The 21,770-nt window shown below is 43.6% G+C and overlaps 1 protein-coding gene across 2 annotated transcripts in view; it reads right to left on the reverse strand.

Moving 5' to 3' along the window:
- PDE3B (phosphodiesterase 3B) overlaps positions 1–21,770 on the reverse strand; it is a 286,919-nt gene that overhangs the window by 32,716 nt on the left and 232,433 nt on the right. For both annotated transcript variants that reach the window (XM_065592128.1, XM_042858840.2), the window contains 3 exons: positions 17,480–17,614; positions 15,660–15,771; positions 728–841 (listed from right to left, as the gene is read on the reverse strand). In XM_065592128.1, coding sequence (XP_065448200.1) covers positions 728–841; positions 15,660–15,771; positions 17,480–17,614 — 361 coding nt within the window. The remainder of the gene's footprint in view (positions 1–727; positions 842–15,659; positions 15,772–17,479; positions 17,615–21,770) is intronic.

The raw sequence follows: 21,770 nt of genomic DNA on the forward strand, positions 1-21,770 counted from the left end.
TATTATGAAGAACCAGCCATTATTAGTTTCGTTATTATGATGTAGGACTTCTCCAGGAGTGTTGCCACTGAGGTTTTTTTCTTTAAACAAGTACAATAAAAAATTGGCTTGAAAAACACACAGTACAAAGGATTATTTGGACTTGCCAAACATATTTAGAAAAACAAAAGTACTTCAAATTCTGGATTTACCATCCCTGATTCTTCCTGGCCTTCACTGAAAAGATAAATATATGTATATACTAAGTAAAATAAGACCCTCGGTTGTTCAGGACAATCTTATTTTTACATTGGAACCATTAAGCAGAGCTACATTTATGTTAAATAGTTTAATCTTAGGTATTTTTAGTTTGAGATGTTTAATTTACTAATTAAAGAAAGAAATATTAGCCTAATGTATTTCAATTACTAGAAACATGCTGACTGCAGCAGAAGATATAGGTCTCATTCAGAAAAAGAAACTTATCTCAGTGAAACAGTATTCTTAGCTCAAGAACCAAGCATATCAGCAACTATTCCATCAATTAATTATCCTAAAATCAGGTACATACTGCTTGCAAATGGCATATATTGCTACTGTCTTATCTTTCAACTTTAAAATATTTAAGAACTATGCATTTTTTTTCAGATTACTGTTCAATTTATCCATGGTAATTATTCTAGTTTGATTAAAATATTCTGAAAAACTTACTGAAGATAGAAAAATAAAAATTAATATTGATACATACCCAGGTCACTTTCCATTATATGGTCACTGTGAATTTGCTGAAACCCAGGAATGGGCCGTGTTGTGAGATACCATACTGCATGAAGAACATCTGTGGCATGTACACGATTGTGATCTAAAAATGAACAAAGTATTCAGGAACTACAAGTTCTTTCTATTGTTTTCGCTAAGTATTATGGGAGCAGCTCCCATATTTAGGTTGCTTAATAGTTTCCATTATAAAAGATTCTTGTGACTTTTTTTGGGGGGGGGGGGGGGGAAGAGAAACTAACATCTCCATTGTTTGTAGCAGGCCTTTGAAATTTGGTAAGGACAAAGCTCTACAGAAATTCCTTTTGCTTCTTCCATTAACTTCCATTCAGATCTGGCTGAGTTATAAACTGTCATATTGTCATTTCCCTTCTCTTGCTTGCATTCCCGAGGACAATTTTGGCAGCATGTCAAAATAATAATTGAACATTAATATTTTAAGGATCCAGGCCTACAGAAAGGAAAATAAGAGTCCATGCTTCACATTTACAATTTTTATATTTTTTAAAACTACCATTTGAATTTAAAAAAACATTAATCCATGAACATCACAATATTAAATAAAATTCATCAGAACAATGATCTATATTTAAACAACTTTAAAGCTATGGACAAATATTACCAAAAGCAGGAAATATAAAAAGGATGAAAAATAGAAACAATGGAATTGTCATACCAACACTAGACTAATGGTCCACTTAGCCAAGTATTCTGTCTGATACACACAAATGCAAGAAACCCAAAATGGGAAATTATTAAATGGCTAACTCACAGGGAAAGTTTCTTTCTAATCTTCTTAGATAGAGTTGGTTTATGCCCTGAAGCTTGAGTGTTTATATCTCTTCCAAACTTTTTTCTAAGTCTATCAAATATAATAGTTAATGTTCTCACAATCCCTATCTCCTTGATTTGCATCCTTCTAAGTTCTTGGTCTAAATGTTGTTGTTATTATTGTTTTTACTATTATTATTATTATTACTACTATAGCACTTAAGAGACCTAGTCATGGACCAAGACTCCATTGTGTAATCTTGTGGCAATGAGTTCCACAGACTAATTGTGCTTATTATAAACTTTTACCCATTTCAAACTTGTTGCCTTTGTCCTTATTTTGTTTAGCACTTACCTAACTGCTTTTGTTTTGTATTTTATTTTCTGTAAAGGATCAAAGATGTTATAGAACATGTAATAAACTATTTTGAAACCAGTAAGAATTCCAGCGACTGATTTATTTTGACACTGTCAAAATAAAAATCTAGTCAGTTGTAAAAACAAACAAAAAAACAGAACAAAAACCAACCCTCTCCCCAAACCGGTTACCTACTTTCCTTAACTGTTCTTTGAGATGTATCACACATGTCCATTCCACTGTAGATGTGCGTACCTCGTGTACAATTGTTGGAGATTTTTCCCTCAGCAGTACCCACCACTCAGCATGATTGCCCTCTGATGTCTCATGCCACTGCACACAGGTATAAAGGGCCACGTTGGCCTCAACCCTCTTTAGTTCCTTCCTACCAGAAAGACTCCAATAGAGAGGGGAAAAAAGGCGGGTCATGGAATGGACATGTGCAGCACATCTTGAAGAAAAAACAGTTATGGAAAGGTAGGTAACTGTTTTTTCTTCAAGTGATTGCTCATGTCCATTCCATTGTAGGAGACTCACAGGCAGTTCGAGGTGGAGGTGGGTTTAGACTCTACTTGAATAGGGATTGTAGGACTACCTATCAAAATCAGGCATCATCTCTAGACAGATGAGCAATGGCATAGCAGGAGGTAAATGTGTGGATTGAAAACCAGGTTGCCACCTTACAAGTGTCCAGGATGGACACGCAAGCTAGAAAGGCCACAGAAACTGCATGTGATCTAATTGAGGGAGCCACCACTTTAGTTGGAGGTTCCATATCAGCCAAACAGTAGCATAAATGAATATAGCTGGAAATTCAGGAGGATATTGTCTGAGTGGCCCTTTACTCTGTCTGAAATCATGACAAATAGCAGTGAGGATGACCTGAAAGGCCTAGTCCAATCCAGATAAAAAAACCCAAAGATCTTCTAACATCTAGAGAATGGAGTCTCTCTTCCCACTTACTTGAATGAGGCTTTGGAAAGAAGGTTGGTAAGTAAATGTTTTGATTAATGTGAAAATCGGAAACTACCTTAGTCAGGAACTTTGTATGAGGTTGAAGGAAAACCTTGTCCTTGAAGAATGCTGTATAAGGAGGATCCAACACTAAGGCTCACAATTTTCTTACTCTCCTGGCTGAGGTAATAGTGACCAAGAATACCATTTTCATAGATAGGTGTAATAGGGAACAAGTTGCTAGTGGCTCAAAGGGGGGGAACCATCAACTCCGTTCGAACTAAATTCAAGTTCCATTGTGGAATCAGGCAGTTGATCTGTGGGTATGACCTGTCCAAACCCTTTAGAAATCTGATGGACTTAGGGGTTTGATCGGTTATAACACTGCATAGTGGAAAGCTAAGATAGCTGCCAGGTGGACTCTGATGGAACTACAGGCTAGTCCTTGTTTCAGGAACAGGAGAAAGTCCAGGATATGGGGAATTAAAACTTGGGCTGTGTGGACACTTATTTGCATAGACCAAATGGAGAATCTCTTCCATTTAGCAAGTTAAGTAGATCAAGTTGAAGGCTTCCTACTGTTTAGGAGAATTTCCTGCACTCCTTTAGTGCAATCTCATTCTGAAGATGTCAACCATGAAGCATTCACTCTGTCAGGTGGAGGGCCAGTAAGTTGGGATGGAGGAGGCGGCCCTTGTTCTGCGAGATCATGTCCGCATCTCTCAGAAGCGACAGAGAAGAGCTGACCAATAGAGCTGAAAACCAATTTGGATAAGGCCACACTGGAGCTATTAGTATAATGTGAGCACAGTCTTGCTTGAGTTTGGACAAGACCTTGGCAAGAGCAGACCTGGAGGAAAGGCATACAGCATGCCTTTTTTAAACAGGTCAGAAGAAAAGCATCTGTCAGAGACCACAGGCCATGACCTGCCTGGGAACAAAATAGATTATTTTTTTCTCTTTTGTTACAAACAGGTCCACTTGGAGAGTTCCCTGCCACTGGAAAATGGCCTTAGACACATCTGGACAACGGGTCCACTTGTGGTCAGGTGGTCTGCCAGAGTGTTCTGGACCTCTGGAAGGTAAGCCACTTTCAGGTTGATGGATACAAACTGGCCAGCAACAAGTTTAGGCTTGAAATTAGACAAAAGTTTCTAATCATTAGAGGAGTAAAGTTCTCGAACAGCCTTCCAAGGAGAGCAATGGGGGCAAAAAAACCTAACTGGCTTTAAGACTGACCTTGATAAGTTTATGGAGCAGACGGTACGAGGAGACTGTCTACAATGGCATGTAGCCAATCTGCGATTGATAGCAGTGAATATCTGGTGATGGGATAGCAGCAAATGGCTGGGGATGGGACACCAGATGGAGAGGGCTCAGAGATACTACAGAGAATTCTTTCCCAGGTGTCTGGCTGGTGGGTCTTGCCCACATGCTCTGAGTCTAACTGACTGCCATATTTGGGGTTGGGAAGGAATTTTCCGCCAGGTCAAATTGGCAGAGACCCTGGGGGGTTTTCACCTTCCTCTGCAGCACGGGGCATGGTTCACTTGCAGGTTTAAACTAGTGTAAATGGTGGATTATCTTTACTCCTGAGGGAATTATGCACCAAAAAAGTTAAAAATTCTGCAAATTTTATTTGTCAATATACAAATGGGGAGGCTCCAGCATGGCAGTGGAGAGCAGAGGCCACTGTCTGCATCAAGGTGGGAGATCACCGTGCAGCCCACCCCCTATCCCTGGGACACAGAATCGGCTGTGAGGCTGCACCCAATCCTGACAGTGCAAGGGCTGAGCCTGCCTCAGAAACACCCCTGGGCCCTACCCCCCTGCACCAGGCTCACTGGGCATGGGCAGGCAGGCTCAGCCCAACAGGTTCCAAGTGTGGAGGGACTTAATGTGGGGGGATCCAGGTGTGGTGTGAGAGGGTTCTGTGTGGGACAATCTGGGTGTGGGTGGCTCAGTGGGGGGTGCAGGGAGGATCTGGATGCACAGGGGCTCGTTGGGTGGTTCCAGGTGCAGGACAATGGGATTCTAAAGGGGGGTGAAGGTTGCTGCAGCTCAGCGGAGAGGATCTGGATGTGGGGGGAGGGTGTGAGGGACTCAGCTAGGGGAATAGACTTGGTGGGGTGGGAGTCTGGATGGAGCTGGCCCGGGAGTCAGTAGGGTGGGGATCCGGATGTGAGGGGCTCACTGGGGTGGTCCAGGTGCAGGGGAGTGGGGCTCATCAGGGTGGGGTTTGAGTGTGGGGTGGCGGTCCAGGTGCAGTGGTGGAGGTCCAGGTGCAGGGTGGGGTGGGGCTTGGCAAGGGGGTCTAGTGAAGAGGGGCTCCACATGCAGAGGGTGGGACTCAGCGGCAGGCTCCAGGTGCAGGAGAGCTCTGGATGCAGGGGATGGGGGTTTGGATGCAGGGTACTCAGTCGGAGGGGTGTCTGGGTGTGGGGAGGGTGAGATTCAGTGGGGAGGTCTGGGTATGGGGGTGTCGAGATGTACGGGGATTGGATGAGCAGGGGAGCAGCAGCTCCCAGTATAGTGACCCCTTCCTCCACAGCTGAGTGATAGGAAGAGGGGGTGGAGCTTCCTGCAGTCGGGGGAGTTTTCTGGGAGTGGCTCCGGCTGTTCCTTGCAGGGAAAGAGGGAGTCCTGTGCTCCCCTGACCATAGCCCAGTCGAGACTAGCAGCTGAACCCGGTGCAGGGTAAGAGCCAATGGCCAGGGTGTCCCCAGCCCTGCCCCCCGCCCTCATCCAGAAGTGATTTACCTCTCCATCAGATGCTCTAGGCACTTGAAACAATGCGCCCATGCTGCTGGGGAGGTGCGCATGACCCATCAGAAAGTCATTTTTCTGCAGGGAAGGAAAGAAATCTGCAGGGGACATGAATTCTATGCACACGCAGTGGCACACAATTCCCCCAGGAGTATTGTCATGATTTGAAGATTTCAGTAACTCAGCTACAGCTTAATACAGGAGTGGGTGGCTGAGGTTCTGTGGCCTGCAATGACCTTTCTGACCTTAAAGTCTATGAGTCTATGACCTGGCTATGCAGAAGTTCCAAAGCAAGATTGCCTCTAGGCATAACTTTGTCAACTGGACTCCCCACTGTTTGTTTACATAAAACATGGCTGCTGCGTTATCTGCAAGCACTAACAAATTCCACCCTGTGATATGTGGGAGGAATGCCATGCAAGCCAAACAGGTGGCCTACAGCTTCCTGATATTTATATGGAGATCTAGATCTTGTGAAGACCAAAGCCCCTGAGTCTGAAGGGGACCTAAGTGAGCTACCGGATCCAATGCATTTGTGACTAAGGTGAATGTCTGTTAAGGAGGAGCAAATGGGCCTCCTCCACAAACATTTGATAGGTCTATCCACTGGTCCGGAGAGGACAAGACTTGACCAGGCACCTGAACCATGCTGTCCATACGATGGTGTGCTGGAGAATACAATGAGGTGAGCAAACTCTGTAGCTCTCTGAAGTGCATTCAGGGATGTTGGACCATGTAAGCGCACACCACCATGTGCCCTAGATTTCTGAGGCAATACTGAATTGTAGTCAAAGGATGTGTCTTTAGATCTAGTGCATTACTAGAGCTGCATTACTTGCAACCTCTGCAATGGCAGGAATGCCATGGCCTGTACAGAGTAGAGTCCAGGACTGCTGCAATTAATTCTATTTTTTTTAACTGGAGTCAGGATAGATTTCTCTATATTGATTAAAGCCCTTGCATTTGGAAAATTGACTGGATAGCAGCTATTCTAGAGAGTACTTGATATCTGGATAGGCCTCTCACTAGCTAGTCATCTAGGTGAGGGAACACATGCATTACTGACCTTCCCAGGAACGCTGCTACTATTGACATTTTGTGAACATGCGAGATGCTGCTGACAGGCCAAAAGGCATAACTCTGAGGAACTTTCTGTGTCTTTCATATGTCAATTCATCAAAGTAAACGTCCCTTAAATTGAGAGCACCGTACCAGTCCCTGATCTCTGAGGAGGAGATAACAGAAGCCAGAGTAGCCATCCGGAATTTTGTTTTCTTCAGAAACTTATTCAATTGCCATAGAGCTAAACTAGGCCTGAGCCCCTCCCCCTTTGCCTCTGGGATTAGAAAGTATTGGGAATAGAATCCCATTCCTTGGGAAGATATGAGAACATCCTCTATGGCTCCCATGAGGAGTACAGACTGGACCTCCCGTAGCAGCAAGTTCTCATGAAAGTGGTCCCTGAAGAGGGACTGGGAATGGGGACAGAAATAAATTGAAGGGTGTATATCAGTTCCACCATGCTTAGGACCCACTGATTCATGGTAATACAGGACCAAGCACTTAAGAAGTGGGATAGGCAGTTGGCAAAAATAGGATAAGGGAAAGATGGTACTCTGGAAAGTGGTACGCTGCTCTCAACTAACAGGTCAAAATGTTTGCTTTGAAGATATGATTTGCCTAGAACTAGCAGCTGTAGAGGAGGAGGGAGGTGGAGGACATCTCTTATAACTTCTCCCCATCTTTCTTGACTGGTCCAGTCTCTGAGCTATGAGAGGGTGGAAGCACTGGGACTGCTGTGGATAGAATGGTTTTCTCTTCATCGCTGGTGTATAAATTCCCAGTGACTTAAGGGTCACCCTTGAATACTTACGGCTATGAAGTCACTCATCCATCTTTTCAGAGAAGAACAAGGGACCTTAGAATGGGAGATCTTGTATAGTTTGCTTCACCTCTGGCGCCAAGACCTGGTGACTGCAGCCAAGATGAACGCCACAGAAGCCATAGCTCAAGCCACAGAGTCTGCCACATCTGGGCTCACTTGTAAAGCTGACCTGACAACTAATTTTCCCTCAACTACCAGAGCAGTGAACTCCTGCTTAGCATCATCCAGAAGTTTGTCTTTAAACTTCAGGACGTTATCCCACAGGCTAAAATCATATGAACCCAGAAGAGCCTGCTGGTTCACGATTCTCAGTTGTAAACCTGGTGTGGAATAAATCTTCCTAAGAGATCCAACTTCCTTGTTTCTTTGCCTTTCAGGGTTGAGGCCTGATGTCCCTGTCTCTCCTTTATGTTTGCAGCAGACATTACCAGGGAACCAGGATGTAAGTGGTTGTAAAAATTTTCATATCCCTGGAAAGGGATATATCTCCTGTCCACCCTTTTAGCAGTGGGAAGAAGGGAGGATGGAGTCCTGCCATAAACTCTTAATGGGCTCTAGGATAGCTTCATTAATAGGGAGAACTACCCTAGAGGGACCTGTAGAGGTTAAAATGTCCACCAATCTGTGAGACTTTTTTTGCACCTCTTTCAGACGCATCCACCCTTTTTTAGGGAGTCTTGATGGGCCTTGAAGTCATCTGACAGAGGCGAGGTAGACTCCGCAACCACCACCACATCCAGAAACGAAGATGAAGAGGCTAATGGCTGTTGAGGAGGTCCTTAGTCCAACTTCTGCACAGGAGAGTCCCGAGTAATCAACTTCCCTGGCATGGTACCAGTCCTGGTACCGGAACAGTGGGAGTGACGACCGTGGTGCATATGTTCCCAGTGCTTACTTGATGTGGGAGGGTGGGACGGGAGCGGGGATGTCACAGAACATGGGGGGAAGCCCCAAGAGCTCCAAAAGGCCACTGATACTGAGGCAGGACCTACCTATATGCTGGCCATTGGTCTTTAGGTTGAGATCTGAACCATGGAGGGTAGGCACCTCACTAGTGCTGCTGGGGTTGCTTGGGTCTGGAAGCATAGGAGCAGACCTCAGAGTATGATGAGGAAGAAGAGTCCACTTCCTCTGGCCACGGGGGAGCTGCTTCCCTTGGTACCGGGGAGACCAGTTGCGAGGCTGGTGATGGAGGCACTAGCAAGATCATTGCAGGATTCCCCCTCTATGGAAGCCACTGAGATGCACCAACAGCAGCAACCACCAGTGCCAAATGGTGCACTGGGGCTGGAACTGACCTGAACAATCTAACACATCCGATCCTAGTATCAGACAGGAGTCTTGCACTGTGGGTAAAACCGGTATCAAGAAGTTCAGTAGTTCCTATGTTGCCTCAAATGTCTTGGGTGCACAAGGCACTGCCAAAGGCTCCTGACCCTGCAGTACTGCTAGCTGTGCTGGTCTTGGGATCATTCTCAATGGGCTCTTCCTGGGCTCCAGAGTCAACAATCACTCTTTTCACACAGGGGGTGCCTTTATCTGGGGGTGCCTCTTCTTTGAGTGCCCATCAGTGTCCTTGCCTCCACTTGGTGCCTGACCTGAAGATTTTGAAGGCCCCAGTACTGAGTCCTTCAGGGACTTACTAAATCTTTTCTTTGATACCAGCGAAGAATGTCTGCCTATAGATTCAAATCAAACAGGCAGAGTACTCCTGGCAGACTCAGATATGCTCGGTACCAGTTCTCAGCAGGAAGGTTCCAATGGAGCATGAAATGCAGACTCCATGGGTAAGTACATGAACCTGGCAGCCATGTCTTTTATCAAATGAGGTTTGAACCCTCTATAAATGTGACATTTGTAATCAACATACACTTACCCCAGCCATTTAAGGCAGTTGGGAAAAGGATCACTCATAGGCATAGGTTTGCCACAATAGTGACAGGCCTTGAAGCTGGAAGAACATGGCATGAGTCAGATACCAGACCCAGTACCCAAATGAGCACTGGAGACTGAGCTTCACTAAGAAGCTAAACTTACTCTAGTCACTAACTGTGTACCAAATACACTACTCTAGACTAAATTAACACAACAAATACCAAATACACACAAGAAGGGAAGGAAGACTTGCAAATGCAAAGATCACAGATCCAACAACCATCACCAGTGATAGGAAGGAACTGAGAGGTGTTAGGGGGGCAACATGGCCCTTTATACCTGTCTGCACTAGTGCAAAGCACCAAAGGGCACTCATGCTGTCCCGATGGGTACTGCTGATGGAAAAATCTTCAATAATTGTGCACAAGGCATGCATGTATCGACAGTGGAACGGACATGAGCAATCACTCAAAGAAGAACAAATACTTTCACCTCAGAATTATCTTGTTTTGTATGTGTGTGTGTGTAAAGTTTGTGGTTTTAGAATTATATTTTTCTATTAAAAATGTCATCTCCTCTGTTGTGTGAAACACCCATGCAATAGGAGAAACTGATTGACTATACATGGAGAACAGTGAAATGAACTATAAAACTAATGTGAACTGTGTTTTGTGTTTTAATTGCCCAGTGCTGGGACTAGAAATGTATTTATAAAGACAATAATACAAAAATAGCTACTAAATTACCTTTAATCAAATGATGCATTTATTATTGAGAGCTACCTATCTCAAACATATACACAAGTTCATTTGTTTCTAGGGATTGTGGATCTTTTCATCTTCGCCTAATAAAAAGGATAACTATGGAAGAGAGATGTTTGCAGAATCAATATGTCACTGTTAGGTTCATAATAATATGCTTGATTTCCTATTTATCAAGAGACAGAAGAAAATCCCTTCCCTCCCCATCCCCCCGAAAAAGGTTACTTACACTTTACCGTAACCGTTGTTCTTCGAGATGTTCCATGCATGTGGATCCCATTTATGGTGTGCATATGCCCTCTGCACAGATGTTCAGAAGTTTTATCAGCAGTCTTCATGCCCTCATGCTCCATTTCCGGAGGCATAAAACGCTGAGTAACCCTGCCCACCTCTCAGTTCTTTCTAACCACCCTTTGGCAGAGTGTTGGAACAACATGGTGTCCTTCCTTAGTACAGTTTATTGTTACTGTCAAATTTTCATTTCATTATAGCCACTGTATTTAATATATAGTGTAGTAGTCCCTTCATAGCCTGTCAGCAAACAACAACAACAACAACAAAAATTTTTTTAGCAAGTTTTAGTGTTAGTTAGGCTTTAGGCTTTTGTGGTACCAAGTCTAGTCTTTATGCCTGAACCTTAAACACCTGGCTTTAAGCCATGCCTATCATGTAGAATGGTAATTCCCCTTAAGGACATGACGAATGTCTATATTATTTAGGGGAGAGTCACATCTAAGTGCACAATCTGTAGAGTATTTAAAAAGTGCACTCAAAAATCCAGGGAATCAAGATTAAAAAACTCTTTCTCACAGAGAAATCCATGAGAGCTGCATCAGACTCAGAGGTGATCTGAGGTGTGTGAAACTGCAGACCAATAGTGCATTTTATTTATTCACTGACCCGGTGAAGATGCCATTGGTTGCTTTACCAAAGAGCCAGACTTCTAGTGCCTAACAAGAAGTGAGGTGATTCCTGGCTCCAAGAGAACTCATTCATTTAATAAGAACCCTAAATCTCAGATTACAAAACCACTAGAACAGTCAGATACCCTGGCTGCCTGTGGGAGTAAGGAGTATACTGCCAAACCATCCTCTTGGCAATAGTCCCTGTCTCCAGAACCGCACAAGAAATCAGAGATACAGGTACCGAGGAACTCATTTAAAGTGGCCACAAGCAAGTCAGAACCATGTGCAACTTCATCTTTTTCTAGTACCTGAGTTCGTCAACATAGTCGAAGGATTTTTCAATACTGTTCTGCATAGTATTGCAATCAAAGCAGCATTATATATTGGCACCAGCAAAACACCTGGCATTAATGTGAACAGAGTCTGACTCCTTGGCACCAGCTCAAAAGGCATCAAAGAGCATGGCGCGGACTCAAACAGTACCGAGGTACATGGTTATGGGCAAAAGGAAATCAGATATCCGCTACCTACACTTGGTACAAAGATCATCTGCTAGTAACTCCTTTATAGGCACAGCTGATACCAGAGTCTCCTTTACTGTACTTCTCTCCTATATCGGGCAAGTCAAAAATGTCCACCATAGCATGAACACCGAATGCCAGTCATGAAGATTTCATTGAGACCTCACATTGAGGATCAGAGAAATCTTTCCATACCTCAGCACCTCCAGGTCCAGATCGTCTTTTGGAAGGATCTGTTTCCTCCTCGTCATTATAGGCCTCCAGTAAAGACTAGTCCCCAGAGTGTCAACCATCTTCATCGGCTCCATCGAGGGATATTGAATGTAATAGAGGAGGTGCCTCTAGAATCACTGCATTTTGGGCTTTGCCACAAGAGCCATCTTTCGTTCTTTGGGGTTCATCATCTTGGTTTAATATGCTTTACCCATATGTTTGTCAACATTGGCTATACTGGCCTCTTTGTCCTCAACACCAAGTCATCATTCAGCTTCACACCCAAGACCTGAATTTAAATTGCCTCAGAGGTCTGTCCTTTCTCCCACAGGGCAGGCTGTTTCTGAGATTCAATAATCACTTTCTGCAGAGGACGAAGGAGGAATGCAAACATTTCGCCAGAGAAGTAGATTGCATCATGGAATGGGCCACTCATAAACTGTGAGAACCTGCTTCAATAAAGAAAAGAAAACCACACTGACCACAGACACCCAGTTGTCACCCACCATTCTGAAAGAAATCTTTTCTGAACCCCTCTTCAAGGCCTTCAAACAACCCCGCCAACCTCATAATCAGAAGCAAGCTCCCCACAGACCAGGCCACACCAACTCAAAGCGGCACCAGACCCTGCCAGAACAACAGATGCAAAATCTGCAGAAATACTTCCACTGCTACAATGATAAATACTTCCTACAAACACCTATCAAGATTCACAGGTCCTACACTTGCCTATCACAACATGTGGAATACCATATCTAGTGCATCATATACCCCATCAACTCCTCTCTGGGAGAAACCAGATAATCACTATGCTCTCAAATGAACTCACACAGAAAAATGATAAAAGACAAAAATACCATAACACCCAGGGCCAAACACTTTTCACAAAGTGATCACTCCATATCTGATTTTTCAATACTTGTCCTCAAAGGAAACGTACACAACATCTTCAAATGGCAAGCCTGGGGACTTAAATTCATAACACTCCTAGACACTAAAAACCATGGATTTAACAGGGATACTGGTTTCGTGGCTCATTACAACAATCTGTAACATATGCACCTTCATGCTAACCCTTAATGGCTCATTTCATCTCAAGTGACCCCTTATAAAATTTATCTCTTATGCTTAACTATCTGTCCCAACTTGTATTTAGCTCAGACACTCTGACTTCTTTTCCCAGACCTAAAGAAAAATGTTGTGTAGTTTGAAAGCTTACACCTTCCACCAACAGAAGTTCATCCAATAAAGATATTACCTTTCCTACCTTGTCTCTCATATATCTTGGGACCAACATGGCTACAACACCACAAGACAATCCATCTCTGAGGGGCTTTTCATGTTCCCTGGATGAAGTTATTGTCTCCTCCATTCCCCTGACTGTAAATGATTTTAAAGCTTATCAGGAGCTTTTAAGGAGAATGGCAGAATGTCCTGAAGTGTCTTTGGAGTTGGTCCATTAGAAAACACACAAACTGTTTTATGAAACTGGTTGAAGAATATCAAACAGAATAGCTCATCCTATTAATGAAAGAATCTTTGAACCTACAAAGGACTTGTGGCTACTTTGGCATCTATCTCAGTGACCTCAAAGAAGGCTGAACATAAATATTAAGTCCCCCCACAAAAGGGATTTGGGTATTTCTGTATGTACCTGGCACCAAAATCCTTAGTAGATACTGTGGTTAATGAAAAGACCAAACAGATAAAATCTACTTGAGAAGAGAAAGAGCCAAAAAAAATAAGATTTATTTGGCCAAAAGGTTATTCTTCTGCTTGTCTTTGGGTCAGAATTGCAAATTATAAAGCTAGGCTGGCCAAGGATAATTATATCTAGTAGTACAGAACACCAGATTTCATGGACAAATTACCATCAGATATCAAAGAGGAATTTAAATTAATTTGTATAGAGGGACAACTAATTGCTAAGAACTCCTTTCTGGCAGGTTTGGACTCAGCTGATACAGGACCAAGACTGATGGTTACAGGTGTTACCATGAGGAGAGACTCATGATTATCTACCTTATCTACCCCATAAGGAGGTACAAAGAACAGTGCAAGACTTACCATTTGATGGGAAAGAGCTATTTAATTAAAAAGGGATGACACATTGTGGACTCCTTGAAGGACTCTCGAACCACACTTAGATTTCTGGGACTATATACCCCCAATTTTAGAAGGAAGCATTATAAATGTCAGCTTTCTTCTAGACAGAGATCTCAACCAGCCACCTCCTCTTATTTTTACACTTCTTATTATTTTTACCACCAGATCAGATGAGAAAGAGGTAAAGGTATCAAAAGAAAGCCATTTTCATTGTCCTCTACCCAGCCATTTCAATCTCAGAAACAACAGTTTAATGCTTCAGTTGAGGATACTGCTCTAGACTTTGTGGATTGATACCTTTCTTACCTTCCTTTTGGTTCCCATCTCTCTTTCTTCAAGGAGGCTTGGGCTGCAGTTACCTTAGACCACTGGGTCTTGCAGGTGATCCAAGGGGGGTATACAATTCCATAAAATATCTCCCCATACCCACCCACCCATTCCCTTTTCAGGGACTACTTGCATGGGAGGCCATGCCTCTGGCTTCAAGGGAAAAGGATTTTATTTTCCTTATTCAGAAAAAAAAAGGGAGTTGGTGGCCTGTACCATAGCTCAGGTTTTTCAATGTTTATATTATCCATGCCAAATTTCACATGGTGGCTCTCGCATCTATCATACCTTCTTCAAGACTGTTTCAGTACCCTCAGCTTGCAGGATGCATACTTTCTGGTTGATACATCCATTGCACAGGAAGTTTTTTGCTTCGTGATATCAAACAATCATGATTAGTTGAGAGTATTTCTGTTGGCCTTTCAACTAAACTTGGAATGTTCTCAAAATAACAGTCAGTGGTAGCAGCTTATCTTAGTTAAAATCTATTATTATTATGATGGTGATTACTATTTTTGTCAACAGGGTATAGAGTAAACACTACACTATCAAATACAATGGATAAAATTAATTAAAAGTTTACATTAACAACAAACTAGGTATACTAAGGAAGGACATTATGTTGTTTCAACTCTCTGCCAAGGAGTGGTTAGAAGGAACTGAATGGTGGGCAATGTTGCTTTCCCTTTATGCCTTAGGAGAGGAGGGGGAGGGCATGAAGTTGCATGTTTGACCCCTAGTGGATACTGCTGATAAAACTTCTGAATGCACACTGCCAGTGGGATCCACATGCACACAGATTCAAAGAATAACAAGACTTCGAAGTAAATGACATCTATAAACAGAAAGACCAGAAAACGTGTGCTAATATCTTTAAAATACATTAAATGACTGTTAATCAATTTTGAAATTCAAGCTGCTGTCACCACTTACTGATATCCCAGCCGTGACATGTATATAGCACAAGAAAAAAAGTTTAATTGTCTTGAACAAATCACAGAATAGAGTAAAAGTTTAGATTGTATGGAGGAATGTTCCTTTTACCACGAAAGAATAGCAGTGTCAATTAAGGGTTAGCATAATAAATAAGCATTTATATTCCTAACAGGCCTGATCTAAACTCACTGAAGTCAATGAATAGGCTCCTACTGACTTCAAAAGACTTTGGATCAGGCTCAATCTGAAAACTTCCTGAGCTATTCAAGAACATTTTACCAGATTATATTCAAACTAAATGTGAGCAGACTCAATTTTGGAGTCCACCAAATCTTTTGTTGTAGGTCTATTTTTTATAAATGATGAGACAAGAGATTTATTAAAAAACAATCCAATTACCATACCGGTAACATTAAGATTAGACACTGTCTATCTGTAGTATTCTGGGTAAAATAATAAGTAAACATACTTACATGTTTTGTTATAAAGGAATAAACGTATATAGTGTAGTTGGACATTACTTACAGGGAATATCTCGGTAGCCATTTTCTAGTGCACGAAAGTAATTCAAGAATTCTTGTGATGGAATTCTGAAAATTTCAAACAAGCCAGTGTCTTGGAACAAGGTGTATGTCACCTAAATACATATTAAAATTAATTTTCATTTGAAAGTGTCAAAGTTTAATCATTTTAGCTTCATTCTACTTTAAGAATATTCTGCTATATTTTTTAAGTATACCATTAAAATTGTTAAATTATTAAATTTAGTTGATGCTTCATTAAAAATGAGTCATGGGGCACTAATGTGTTATTAATACAGTTTGCTGGAATTCTTTCCAGCAAAACAGACACCTATCTTACCACGCTCTTGAAATCAAAGAGAAAAAAAATCTGCACATCTCTTTACTGAAATGACCCCAATGCACCTTCTTACTTTCTTTTCCTATCTTTAATCTTTTATGCATGCTATGCTAGAAAAATTCTATTACTGAGGAGCACAGTTGCCAAACAGTCCCCATCCCAAAGCTTTAGACCAGTGGTGGGTAACTTGCAGCCCGCAGTCCGAAGGTTGCTCACCAATGCTTTAGACAATCTTTCAAGTATAGACTTGATTAAGAGATCTGTCAGGCTTCCTAGGAGAAAATAGATAAAGGTTCCTCTTGCAGCCTTCCTTCCTCCTATAAACTGTTCACTGGACCTCTCTTTTACGAATGCAGTACATATACCTTTAAAGAATCACATTCAACAGGTTCCAGTGTCCTCATCCTAACCCAAAAAGCTATGCAAGAAGTTTCCCCTGAGTTCTAGCTTCTCCAAGGGCACTCCTGTCTCTATACCTAGGCTGATACCAATTTCCTTCGTTAGGGAAACTGGGATGAAGGTAAATCAGAATGGTGAGGACATTTTTGAGGCATCAAAAGATCTGGACTGCCAATTTCAGTCTAAAAGGAAAATATCTAAGAAAGTTATGACTCTCTCAGAGGTTTAGACCAGAGTGACAATGCCATTACTGTGGCACTATTACATATTTTATTATTAATAATATTAATATGCTAGGTGCTATACAAATGCACAATATAGCACAAGTCCCTAACTTAAAGAGCTTATCTTTGAAACAAATGCAAGGAAGATACAATAAATGGGTGTTATAAACAATAGGAGGGAAAAGGGGAGAGGGGAGAAGTATAACTATGAGAAGATCATATGGTTCTACAGTTTAACCAATGCACAACTTAACAGCACTAAATCATCTGAAAGATTGTTTTTCTTTTATAAATACATCAATAAGAGAATAAATAAAATATGCTATCAGCTATCACCGACTGTCCTCAGCCTAGCCATTAGTGGCTAGCAGACTTCCTATAGACTTCACAGTGGAAGTGGAAGAAATGGTAGTCTTATGAATTAGGTCAGGGAGTGCATTCTATGTAAGAGGCAGCATGGAAGAAAGAATAGTATTGTTTATGGGAGAAACAGAAAAGGTTCCTAGAAAGATTGCCTCTCCCATCTCAGCTGTGACTTCCAATGACAGCTACATTCCACCAAAAAACATGAAACAGTTGACAGGAGATGGAGCCCTTCGTTGCAGCTGGAGTTAAGACTACAGAACTCACTCCCATATAAAATAAGAATTATCAATACCCTCACAGTATTCAGAATAAAATGCAAAAAACCCACTGTTTGATGTAAGTTTCCCACAAAATAAGCAATTCTTACTGTCTACACACATGGCAGGGTAAAAGAGAAGAAAATAAAATTGCTACTTTTCAAGCTATTCTTAATTTATACACAGACTGGCAAACTGCACCTCAGTTGTGGCTCATACACCCAAAACAGCAACAAACCTGGCTAAGGATCCTTCCGGATTTGTCTCCCAGGTTTTGCACTAGATCAAAAATTTGGAAATTCCAATTGTTCATCTTCTCCATTAATGAGTCATGATCTTCTGTTATCAGTTCTAATGAAGGATCCTGATCCATCTGTATAAGAGAGAATGAACATTTCCACAATGAGAATGAAAACCAATTTGTCACTTGTATTTAAATAGACATTAAAATGATAAAGTATTGTAGAACATTTTACATTTTACAACTGCTGCTGTAGTTATTCTGCACACTTATTTTATCCCATCAACCCTTTTTGCCTTGAAATGGTGTCACAATATCATCGTATACTTTGAAATTTTACTCCTAAAAATAACCAGTATTTGGAATTCTGGGCCTGGTCTACACTACGACTTTAATTCGGATTTATCAGCTTTAATTCGAATTTACCCTGCAACCATCCACACAACGACGCTATTTATTTCGATATAAAGGGCCCTTTAAATCGATTTCTGTACTCCACCCCGACGAGGGGAGTAGCGCCAAAATCGATTTTAACATTTCGAATTAGGGATAGTGTGGCCGCAATTCGATGGTATTGGCCTCCGGGAGCTATCCCACAGTGCACCATTGTGACCGCTCTGGACAGCAATCTAAACTCGGATGCACTGGCCAGGTAGACAGGAAAAGCCCCGCGAACATTTGAATTTCATTTCCTGTTTGCCCAGCGTGGAGAGCACAGGTGACCACAGATAGCTCATCAGCACAGGTAACCATGCAGGCCGATAATCGAAAAAGAGCACCAGCATGGACCGTACGGGAGGTACTGGATCTGATCGCTATATGGGGAGAGGATTCAGTGCTTGCAGAACTTCGTTCTAAAAGACGAAATGCCAAAACTTTTGAAAAAATCTCCAAGGGCATGATGGAGAGAGGCCACAATAGGGACTCAGATCAGTGCCGCGTGAAAGTCAAGGAGTTCAGACAAGCCTATCAAAAAACAAAGGAGGCAAACGGTCGCTCTGGGTCAGAGCCGCGGACATGCCGCTTCTACGCCGAGCTGCATGCAATTCTAGGGGGGGCCGCCACCACTACCCCACCTGTGATCGTGGATTCCGGGTCGGGGATAGTCTCATCAGCTACACCTGAGGATTCTGCCGATGGGGGAGAGGAGGAGGAGGATGAGCTTGCAGAGAGCACACAGCACTCCATTTCTCCCCAACAGCCAGGATCTTTTTCTCACCCTGACTGAAGTACCCTCCCAACCCTCCCAAGCCAGTATCCAAGACCCTGACCCCATGGAAGGGACCTCAGGTGAGTTTACCTTTTAAAATATAAAACTTGTTTTAAAAGCAAACGGTTTTTAATGATTACTTTGCCCTGAGGACTTGGGATGCATTCGCGGTCAGTTCAGCTACTGGAAAAGTCTGTTAACGTGTCTGGGGATGGAGCGGAAATCCTCCAGGGACATCTCCATGAAGCTCTCCTGGAGGTACTCCAAAAGCCTTGCCACAAGGTTTCTGGGCAGTGCATCCTTATTCCGTCCTCCATGGTAGGACACTTGACCACGCCATGCTTGCAGCAAGTAATCTGGTATCATTGCCTGACAAAGCCTGGCAGCGTATGGTCCCGGTGTTTGCTGGCATTCAAGCAACATCCGTTCTTTATCTTGTTGTGTAATCCTCAGGAGAGTAATATCACTCATGGTAACCTGGTTGAAATACGGGAACTTAATTAAGGGGACAGAGGTGGCCGTTCCTACTGGGCTGTTTGCCTGTTGCGGAAAATAAATCCTTCCCTGCAGTTAGCCAAGCGCAGATGGGAAATTGGCCCTGAGCTTTTCGCGTTTGGCTAGCAGGGATCTTCCCTGTTACCAGCCACGCGGTGGGGGGAGGGGTACCGTGATCATCCCAGAGAATTTATGGCGGGAGGGGGGCGGCGGCGGGGTTAGTTTGGTTCCTGCAGGGATCTTCCCTGATACCAGCCATGCGGTGGGGGGAGGGGTACAACGATCATCCCAGAGAATTCATGGCGGGGGGGTGGGGTGGGGTGGTTAGTTTGTTTTCTGCTGCTGCTGAATGTTAACAGAAAAACCGCAGCACTCTACAGGCTATGCTTGGTATGTGGGAAAGGAGGGCGCAGAAGCTGTAAGACAATGGCTTACCATGGCCGCATGCAAGCCGAATTCTGTTGCCCGGACCTGTGATCTCTAGCAGCAAAGCCACAGGCACTCAGCATTAAGAGGCAAAATGCGACCTTGCACAGAAATCACATGTGCTATGTAATGTGAATCGTGTTGGTCACCGTGAAAGAGTATAAGCATTGTTCTGCAAAATGTATCTTTTTAAACAATTCTCTCTTTTCCCCTCCCTACAGCAGCTGCAAATTCCTCAAGCCTCCCTCCTCCATCCCGAAGGCTATCACAGATAAGGCGTCGTAAAAAGAAGACGCGAGACGAGAGGTTTTCAGAAATTATGGAATCCAGCCGCAGTGACAGAGCTCATCTGAATGAGTGGAAGGAAACGGTTTCAAAGTATAGGAAAGAAGCCAGTGAACGTGAGGACATGAGGGACCAATGTGAGGAGAGGAGAGACGCTCGAGATGAGAGGTGGCGGCAGGAAGATCAGAGGAGGCAGGATGCCACGCTGGGGCTGCTGCGTGAGCAAACAGACATGCTTCGGCGTCTGGTGGAGCTTCAGGAACGGCTGCAGGAAAACAGACTGCCGCTACAGCCCCTGTACCCCCCTCCCCATGTTCCGTATCCTCCTCACCCAGACGTGTAAGAACGCGGGGGGGGAAGCTCCGTACACCTTCCCATTCCACCCCAGTAGACAGCCCAAGCAAAAGGCTGTCATTTTTTTAACCTTTTTTTAGTGGCCTTTTCCTTCCCACCAATCCTCCTCCCAAATCCCACCCGGGTTCCCTCCCTCTTTTTCTAATCTATTAATAAAGAATAAATGATTTTTAAATGATAGTGACTTTATTTGGTTTGAAAGAAAGCTGGGGGAAGGGGGAGGGTGGGTTCCTTACAGAAAATCAGTCAATAAAGGGGGCGGGTTTTCATGAAGGAGAAACAAACAGATATTTCACACTGTAGCCTGGCCAGTCATGAAACTGGTTTTTAAAGCTTCTCTGATGCACAGCGCTTCCTGGTGTGCTCTTCTAATCGCCCTGGTGTCTGGCTGCGCGTAATCAGCAGCCAGGCGATTTGCCTCAGCCTCCCACCCCGCCATAAAGGTCTCCCCCTTACTTTCACAGAGATTGTGGAGCACGCAGCAAGCAGAAATAACAATGGGGAGATTTCTTTGGCTGAGGTCAGAGCGAGTCAATAATGATCGCCAGCGACTTTTTAAACGGCCAAATGCACATTCTACCACCATTCTGCACTTGCTTAGCCTGTAGTTAAACAGCTCCTGACTCCTGTCCAGGCTGCCTGTGTATGGCTTCATGAGCCATGGCATTAAGGGGTAGGCTGGGTCCCCAAGAATAACTATTGGCATTTCAACATCCCCAACGGTTATTTTCTGGTCCGGAAAGTAAGTCCCTTGCTGCAGCCCTCTAAACAGAGTAGTGTTCCTGAAGACGCGAGCGTCATGAACCCTTCCCGCCCAGCCCACGTTGATGTTGGTGAAACGTCCCTTGTGATCCACAAGTGCTTGCAGCACCACTGAAAAGTACCCCTTGCGGTTTATGTACTCGGTGGCTTGGTGCTCCGGTGCCAAGTTAGGAATATGGGTTCCATCTATCGCCCCACCACAGGTAGGGAATCCCATTGCAGCAAAGCCATCCACTATGGCCTGCACATTTCCCAGAGTCACTAACTTTCGTAGCAGCACCTGAGTGATTGCTTTGGCTACTTGCATCACAGCAGCCCCCACAGTAGATTTGCCCACTCCAAATTGATTCCCGACTGACCGGTAGCTGTCTGGCGTTGCAAGCTTCCACAGGGCTATCGCCACGCGCTTCTCAACCGTGAGGGCTGCTCTCATCTTGGTATTCTGGCGTTTCAGGGCAGGGGAAAGCAAGTTACAAAGTTCCATGAAAGTGCCCTTACGCATGCGAAAGTTCCGCAGCCACTGGGAATCATCCCACACCTGCAACACTATGCGGTCCCACCAGTCTGTGCTTGTTTCCCTTGCCCAGAATCGGCGTTCCATGGATAGAATCTGCCCCATTAACAACATGATCTCCAAAGCACCAGGGCCCGTGGTTTCACAGAATTCTGTATCCGTGTCCGTGTCCATGTCCATGTCCTCATCATGCTTGTCGCTGCGCTGCCGCCGCCGCTGCCTCCTCGCCTCGTTTTTCTGGT

Source organism: Chrysemys picta, chromosome 4 (assembly GCF_011386835.1).
Source record: "Chrysemys picta bellii isolate R12L10 chromosome 4, ASM1138683v2, whole genome shotgun sequence".
Lineage (NCBI taxonomy): Eukaryota > Metazoa > Chordata > Testudines > Emydidae > Chrysemys > Chrysemys picta.